Source organism: Dermacentor silvarum, chromosome 7 (genome assembly GCF_013339745.2).
Source record: "Dermacentor silvarum isolate Dsil-2018 chromosome 7, BIME_Dsil_1.4, whole genome shotgun sequence".
NCBI lineage: Eukaryota > Metazoa > Arthropoda > Arachnida > Ixodida > Ixodidae > Dermacentor > Dermacentor silvarum.
In genome coordinates this window covers 153,056,340-153,065,487 of record NC_051160.1, presented here as the reverse complement: position 1 = coordinate 153,065,487, position 9,148 = coordinate 153,056,340, and the positions used below count along the sequence as shown (strand labels likewise).

The 9,148-nt window shown below is 50.4% G+C and overlaps 1 protein-coding gene across 1 annotated transcript; it reads right to left on the bottom strand.

The window, feature by feature from the left end:
- Positions 1–5,159: 5,159 nt before the first annotated feature.
- Positions 5,160–8,625, bottom strand: LOC119459282 (uncharacterized protein K02A2.6-like). Its single transcript, XM_037721093.2, has one exon. It carries the CDS (start codon positions 8,250–8,252, stop codon positions 5,160–5,162), a length of 3,093 nt encoding a protein of 1,030 aa, XP_037577021.1. The 5' UTR covers positions 8,253–8,625.
- Positions 8,626–9,148: the final 523 nt, after the last annotated feature.

Genomic DNA, 9,148 nt, shown 5'->3' with positions numbered 1-9,148 from the left:
CCAATTTAAGTGGGAAACATGCCAAGTCAAGGCATTTGAGAAATTAAAGTGACGCCTGCCAGTACACCACCAGTACACGTACACTTCTATAAAATTGCCGGTGCCGAATTTCACACTTACACCAGTTGACAGTTGACAAGAATTTTATGGAAAGGTGCTGAGGAAAAAGATTGGGGGAGCCGAAAGCACCCCAATCAAGTTGGTGGCTCCGCCCATGACGGAACCGGGAGCTGGTGGCTCTCGGCGACGTCGAGGGCCCTCTGGACGGCCTGTCGTTGATGCGTGAAGTCCGCGCTTTGCAGTAGGGCGTCCCACTTGGACTTGTCGTGAACATCAGAGCCCGCGTTGAACGGGCACTACCAGAGCATATGGTCGAAAGAACAGTACTCGTGCCCACATTTGGAGCACGATTGCGGGAAGTTGGAATCTGTCCGATTGAGCGCTCTGGGGGTGAGGTACGATCTCGTCTGTAAGAGCCTGAACGTGACAGACGTGACAAACCATGGAACGGATGGTTTTGATGCGCCTAGAATGGTTTTTGAAGAAGCGTAATATATATCCAGACGCGATGACAGGTTTTCGAAAGGGTAGGGCGTCAATCGACAGCGTTATTGATCTAGTAACGACTGTTGAACATCAGAAACGTCGCCGTCGATTGACGGCTGCTGTCTTTCTGGATATCAAGGGTGCATTTGACAATATTCTACATGATGCAATTTTAAATGCCCTTGAAGAATATGGCATTGGTGGCCGTATGCATCAGTGGATAGCCAGCTATCTTCGAGAGAGAACGATATTTATGACAACTCTAGACGGTCATACAAGGAACCATCCTGTCTACCGTGGGGTGCCTCACGGAGGTGTACTGAGCCCAACCTTATTTAATGTTGTTCTCGTTGGACTCGTCAAAGAACTCATAGGCGGAGTCTCGGTCTCTGTTTACGCAGATGACATCTGTATATGGACCACGAGCTTAACGCGCTTACAAGTACAAACGAAGCTACAGCGTGCAGTGTCAATAACGTCGCAATACCTAAATAGTCAGCTCTCAGCTCTCACCGACTAAGAGGGCAGCCATGGCATTTACGCGGAAGTCAATGGCCTGCTACCCCGTCATGATTGATGGCAAGATTATACCTTCGATAACCCACTATAAGTTTCTCGGAGTCACCATCGACCGTGACTTATCTTGGTCGAAACACATCTCTTCATTGAGAAAAAAGATGGACAGCTTTGCACAAATCATTCGACATTTGTCTGGAAAATCGTGGGGGCCATCCCAATCATCTCTTCTGCAGCTCTACCAGGCACTTTTTGTTGGATACCTCCGCTACAGCGCACCTGTACTTTCTCGGATTAGTTCATCTGCCCTCCGCACACTTGAAGGAACTCAGGCTCGCGCACTAAGAATTTGCCTAGGGGTACCACGACGTACTTCCGCATGGGGCACTATTGCAGAGGCACGCGCATGCCCAGCTTGAGTGTATCTGCAACATGAGCCAATGCGAGTGCATTTAAGGCTATTGACGAGGCATAGGAATCATCCACTGACAAATGTCACAAGTATACGGCCTGACGCCGCCTACTCAGGAGCCGTATTGTCGCAACGGGATCTACTGCCGTCGGACTTCGCACCGCATGGCATACCGGAAGCTCCACTCTGGACGATGGCAAAGCCGACGGTGAAAATCTGAATCCCCGGAATAACGAAAAAGTCGAAAATGCCGCTTGCGGGTCTCAAACATTTCGCGTTATCCTACATTGCTTACAAGTACGGATATACCGAACATGTTTTTGCAGACGGTTCTGTTACACAGACCTCTTCCGCGGCAGCTTACACGGTACCTGCAATGGGGATTACGCAGCGGTTCAAGATAGGACATAAAACATCGTCTACAGCAGCTGAGTTGACCGGCATTCGAGAAGCAGTCCGCTGCATAGTAGAACAAAACCTCGCTAACTAGACTGTGTTCTGCGACTCAAAACCAGCGCTGCAACTCATAAGCAATTATATGAATCCCAGAAGCGCATATAGACCTCTAATCTACGACATCATGGCTCTGCTTACTGAGGCGTCTCAATCCGGACATACCATTGCACTGCCGTGGATTCCCGGCCACTGTGGAATAGCCGGAAATGAGCAGGTTGACGCGGAAGCAAAAATGGCGCACACTGACGGGAAGATTATAAAACTTCCCTTTTGCCGTTATGACATCAACGCCTTGCTACACAACTCCATCAAAACGTCTATGGAGCCACAATGGGACAACCCCGAACATCGACAAGAGCGCCTCTATAGACTTGACGGCGGTTTGCGATTCCGACTTCCACTTAGGATGCTGAGAGGCCAGGAAACACTAATCCATCGATTACGGCTTGGTGTGGCGTACACTCGCAAATACCTTCACAAGATTGGACGAGAACGGGACCCTGATTGTAGCGTCTGTCACATTCCCGAGACAATAGAACGCATACTTTGCGTGTGCCCTCAATATGTGACCGAGCGAAGGACACTAAAACGTTGTGTTGACTGTTTGGACTCCCGCTCCTTTTCGGAAGCCAAGGTTTTAGGCGCATGGAGAAGCGTTGATCATGCCCAGCGCACCATAAGTTCACTTTTGAACTTTATGTGTGAGACGGGCTTAGATGGTCGTCTCTAGGACCTGTGAAGTGTGCAGTGCGCGAAAGGCGTTTGTGCGATGACGTTCCGTGCGGACAACACTACTCCTGCGTGTAGCGTGTGAAAAGTGCACAAGCGCGTATTGGACAACGTGTCTAAATAGTAGCTCATTGTACGATATCATAATCACCTGTCACCTACCTCTTTCTGTATCACCCACTTCCCCTTACCCCAGTGAGGAGTACCAGGCTAGAGACACGCTCTCCTGGCCGGCCTCTCCTCCCTTCTCTTCATTAAAATCTACTCTCTCTCTGCTCTAGTTCGGCCAGAGATCCCCCCGGAGACCAGATTGTAATGTCGTCCGCATAAATTTCAAGGCCCACTTTTGGGTGTTCGGCTAGCCTGTTAGAAAGTTTATGCATGGCGATGTTAAAGAGTAACGGGGGTAGGACCGAGCCCTGAGGAGTTCCGCAGTTGCCCAGTTCATAAGGACCGCCCGAAATCGTACCCAATCGAAGGAGCGCCTTTCTTTTCGACAGGAAAGAAAAAGTGAAGTTAAAGAATCTTCGCCCTAGATAAAGGGAGGAAATCTCTTTCAGGATGTGCTCATGCGCCACCTTGTCGAAAGCATTGGCGAGGTCGAGTGCAAGGATGCCTTTAAAGTCACGCGGTGCGTTGTCGAATATGGTTCTTTTTAGAAGGATCATTGTGTCCTGTGTTCAAAGTCCTCTTCTAAATCCGATTTAATTGTGTCTGAAGAGTTCGTTGTTCTCTATGTGTTCTGTGATTCGATTATACATAGCATGATCAGCCACTTTGCAAATGCATGATGTTAGAGAGATGGGACGCAGGTTATCCATATGCGGGGGTTTCCCCGGTTTGGGGATAAGCACCATCTTGGCTGTACGCCATTCCAGAGGGACCTGCCCCGAACTCCATACTTCGTTTGTCTCTGTCGTTATGATTTCTATAGCCTTGTCGTCTAGGTTTCGGAGGAGTTTGTTGGTAACTCCTTCTGGTCCAGGGGCGGACCTTCCGTTTAGGTTGAAGAGAACGTGTCTTATTTCTGATACAGTGAACGGTTCGTCTAGGTCTGGCCTGTCTAGCCCCGTGTATCCTGCTCCCACCTTTCCGCCTTGCGAATCTGCTTATTTAATGGGGAGATAGGTGCGAGCCAGTATGTTGACAGTTTCTGCTTCCGTGAGGCCCATGGTGATCTGCTTATGAATGAGTATATCGACAGCAAGATTGAGAGTGCTCTTGGAGTGTTTATCGTTGAGGAGGCTTTTAAGTAAGTTCCACTCACTGCCCCTTCTCATGCGACCGTCCATTTCATTGCTCGCCTCGTCCCACTGCTGTCGGGCCAGCTGCCTGGAGTACGACTCTATTTCCTGGTTGACTGACGTCAGCTTAGCAAGAAGTCGGCGATTTAGCTTCTGCGTTTTCCACCTCTCCGCGAGGGCGTGTTTAGCCTCCAGGAGGTGCGCTAACCGCGAGTCCATTTTGGGGACTTCGAGCTGCGTTGTGAGTTCGTTTAAAGATTCACTTGAAGGGGCCGTTTCGCCTTGAATTTCTCTGAAAAGATCCCACTCAACGTATTCGTATCTGACTGGTGGTTTGGGTTTGACCTGCACCGCGATTTCGAGAATGTAGTGGTTGCTACCCAAGCCCTCCTGGAGATTATCCCACGTACCTTCGATACCGCGGAGGAACGCGAGGTCTGGTGTGGTGTCGCGACTGTTTCAATTACCCCTTCTGGTGGGAAACCTAGGATCTGTGATGAATGTGAGGCTAGAACCGGCTGCACAACCGGCTAAGTTTGTGCCTTTCTTACTGTTAAAGCCGTATCCCCACTCTGTGTTTGAGGCATTGAAGTCACCCGCAATCAGAAGGGGCGCGTTTCTGGCTATCCTGATTGCGATGCTGAATAAGGTGTTAAAATCTCTTTTCCAGGCCGCCGGAGAACTGTAAATGTTAAGAATGAAGGCATTTGCTTTGCTCGTTTTACTGGGCACGATCTCGACCAGCTGGGCTTCGAGTACGACCTTATATTTCGGGACGTCATGCTCCACGAAGGAGACGCTCTTCCTAATTAGCATGGCTATACCTGTTCCCTTTTCGCTTCTGTAGGTGATAGTGCGGTATCCCGATATAGAGATATCTTTCTCTCCGAGTGTTTCTTGTAATAGAATGACTTGTGGCTTCTCCGCCACCGATCTGACGAGTTGACCTAATGGATCCTTGCGCCTCTGGAAACTGGCGCAGTTCCACTGCCAAATTTTGACGTTGCTGCTAGTTGTATTCGCCATCTTGCTTACTGTAGATTTTTTAGAATCCTTTAGTGCCTCAGTCGGGGTTTGGAGTACCTAATGAAGGTTCTGTTCGCACTACTTCTCTACTTTTTGTTGTAGCAGGTGACAGAGTGACGGAGACGGCCCAAGTGCAAACACACGACAACCTTTATTTCAGAGAACGAAATATATATATATATATATATATATATAGGCTACTTGCCTATGACGTAACATAAAAGAACGAATCATGTTTGACACGTGTTAGCCGAGCACTTCATATCACTTCTCCCTCTCTTAAAACTGCAGCCTTTGCACGGGTCTTCGTTGTCGGGTAGACCTCCGTAAGACCGGTGGACTTGGGGAACAGGGAGCCTGCTGGGCTGGAAGGGATGTTGGAGGTGTTGTCGAAGAACAGGCACGGCGCCAGTTGGTTCTGGAGTAGCCGGACTGGACCGGCCTTCTCGCGTTGACGTCGGCCGATTCTTGTTGTCCGGGCTGGGTTGAAGTGTGTCGGGAGCCTCCGCTTTTGGGGCCACGGGCGACACAGGCGCCCGACGGAAAATTTGGTCCAAATGACGCCTGGCTAGACCATCTGGAGTGTCGACCGTTACCAGCCGTGAACCCTCAGTGCTTTTGACGATGCCTGGCCGCCAACGTCTCCCTTGGCCAAAGTTGCGCACCCAGACCTGGTCCCCGGGCTGGAATCTGGGAGGCTGCGAGTAACTTGGAGGTAGAGAAGGGACACAAGCATCCAAGCGTGAACGAATTTGGTAGTTCAGTAGCATTTCTGATGGAGACTTGCCGCACGGTAGTGGGGTACGTCGATAGCCTAGCAGCACTCGTGCTAGTTTTGTTTCGAGATCGTTCACCATAGAGTGCTTGAGAAGGCCATCCTTTATTGTGCGGACCGCGCGCTCTGCGAGACCATTAGATTGTGGGTGGTACGGCGCACTGTGTAGATGAGTTATGTTGTTGGCAGTCATGAACTGGGAAAACTGCTGGCTTGCAAACTGAGGCCCGTTATCTGATACAACTGTTTGCGGCAAGCCAAAACGAGCGAACAATTCGCGAAGCCGCGCGATTGTGACTTCTGTGGTCGCCGACCTGACGGAAGGTACCTCGATCCACTTGGTATGGGAGTCGACGACCATCAACAGCATGCGCCCCTCTATTGGTCCGGCATAGTCAATGTGAAGCCGTGCCCACTTGGTCCCCGTTTCTGGCCAACAGATAGGAGCCTGGCGATGAGGCATTGGCTGCGCTTGTACACAAGAGATGCACGAACGTGCAAGGCTTTCAATCTCACCATCCAACCCAGGCCACCAGAATAGCGTACGAGCCAGTCTTTTCATCGCACATGCACCCTGGTGGGACCGATGTAGCTCAGCGAGCATGGAGACTCGAGCTTTGCGGGGTACGACGATGCGATGACCCCAGTAGAGCAGGCCTTCTGCGCTTGACAGCTCCAGTCTTCTGCAAAAATAAGGTTGAAGGTGATTGCGACACGGTGACATGCGTTTAGGCCATCCATTAAGTACAAAGTGCTGCACAACGCTGAGGTCTTCATCTGCGTTCGTCAGCGCCCGTATGGCACCCGCTGGCACGCACGAGCTGTCAAGGTTCTCTGAAGACAGCACATATTCTGGTAAGGTGCCCGATTTGCAAGCATCTGGTATCGGCACAGGCAAACGGCTGAGTGCGTCCGTGTTGGCATTTTCCTTGCCGGCCCTGTACTCGATGCGGTACTGATATTGGCTTAGAAACAGAGCCCATCTCTGAATACGTGCCGACGCCATTGGGGGCACAGGTCGATCTTCTCGTAGAAGTCCCACTAGTGGTTGGTGGTCCGTGACCAATACAAATTCGCGGCCCAACAGGTAGTCTCGAAACTTTGTTACTCCGAACACCAGTGCGAGAGCTTCCTTCTCGAGCTGAGAATAATTCTTTTCGGCGTGTGTTAGCGTGCGTGAACGGAAGGCAATGGGCTTATCCAGTTTACCAATTCGGTGCGAAATTACGGCACCTAGACCCGAAGATGACGCATCACATTCCAAGCGCACAGGTTGGTTGGGATCGAAATACGTCAGAACTGGCGAACTCAGGAGTGTTTGTTTAGCCTTGAGATATGAATTTTCCTGGGACGTTCCCCACTGCCATTTATGCTCTTTTTCAAGCAGAAGATACAGCGGGGCCAACATCGTTGACATCTGTGGCAAGAACCGATGATAATAAGTCAACAGACCCAAAAACGAGCGCAGTTCGCTCACATTCGTAGGCCGTGGCGAGTCGCGTATTGCTGCTAGGTTCTTCTCAAGCGGATGCAAGCCGTCTTTGTCGATGCGATGGCCCAGGTAGACGATGGAGTCTTTGCAAAAATGGCATTTTTCGGCTTTCAGCTTGATACCATTCTCTTGAAGCCTGCGCAAAACGTCCCGGAGCACTGAGCCATTACCATCTTCACGTTCCGCTATCAAGACATCGTCCAAATACACTTGCACGGCTGGAAGGCCGGCCAGAACCGTTTCCATGCGCCGCTGAAAAATCGCGGGAGCCGAAGCAACTCCAAACGGAAGACGGTTATAACAGAACAAACCCTTGTGAGTGTTTATCACTGCCAACTTTCTCGCCTCCTCATCCAAAGGAAGTTGGTTATATGCATCCTTAAGGTCCAGTGTTGTGAAAGACGATCCCCCACGTAGTGACGCAAAAATGTCTTCAATGTTCGGTAAAGGGTACTGCTCAGTTATGCAGGCAGCATTGATTGTGGTTTTGAAATCGCCGCAGATGCGAAGGGACCCGTCTTTCTTCAGAACTGGTACGATTGGTGCCACCCACTCAGAATGTGCTATGGGCGATAATATGCCTTGTTCCACTAAACGGTCCAGCTCCGTTTCCACTTTTTCACGAAGAGCATAAGGGATTGACCGCGCCTTATGGAACTTCGGTTGGGCGTCTTCTCTAATGTGGAATTTCACAGGTGGCCCCTGAATGTTTCCAAGCCCTGGCTCAAAAAGGGCAGAAAACTCGGTCCTGAGGCTGTCGGGATCTGCTGACGTCGACTGAACCGTAGCGAGAAAACCGGACGACAGAAGCGAAAACGCTTGAATTAAGTCCCTTCCGCAAAGGCTGGGGCCCGAACAACCTACAACAATCAGTGTGGCAGGTACAGCCTTCCCCGCAAAATGGGCTTGAAGGTGCAGTTCACCGACAATGGGTAGCTTGCCCAAGTAACAGCTGAGCGTGTGTTTGCATTTCGATAAGCGTGGCCAACTCAGACGGTGCTTTAGATACAGCTCCTGCGGAATGATAGAAAACGGTGATCCCGTGTCAATAATCATGTTCAAGGGCACTCCACCCCAGCGGATAACTCTGCGGAACGCCTGGAGCGAACATTTCTTTTCTCGTGATTCCTGCAATGTGAAGACTGTTGAAATATCGCTTTCCTCAGTTTCGGATACCGCGCTCTCATAATGAACTGCGGCGTTAGCGCTGCCATCGCGCCTACGACCAGCCCGGAGCCCCGATTGGGAGCGGCATTTCCTTGCGAAATGACCAGTTTTCCGACAGCGAAAACACTGCTCTCTTTTATGCGGACAGTCGCTTGCTTCGTGATCGTAGTTTCCGCAGCGTGCGCAATCAGTATGGATTTGCTTATCTTTGGTGAAAGATTGATATCGGCGTGATTTTCTCGCTACACTGCACACCGCTGCCTCATTATCAGGTATGGTCATGGCGCTTACTTCGAGTGCGGCTGTCTCTGCCGCTGTGGCAATCATTTCGGCTTGGGCAAGTGTGAGCACAGTTCTTTCAAGCAGCGTCTGTTTCACCGCACGATTTCTGATGCCACAAACAATGCGGTCCCGTAACATGCGGTCAAGGCTGGTGCCGAAGTTACACTTATCTGCAAGCTTGCGTAGCTCAACAACACAGTCCCGGACAGATTCGTTTGCGGCCTGGTCTCTTGCAAAGAACTTGTAACTTGCGGCAACCTCATTACACTTCGGCGCATAATGGTCATTTAGGAAGGTAAGTGCTTCCTTGTAACTCAGGTCATTTACTTTCCAGGGGGCGCTGTGTCCAGCCAGAATGCCTACAGTCTTCGTTGACAGTGTCGAAACCAAGTGCGCCTTTTTCTTATCATCTGTCTTAATATCATTCGCTTCAAAGAATGCTTCCAATCGAGTCAAGTAAATATCTCACTTATCTTGATTTTCGTCGAAAGTTGGGTTACCGA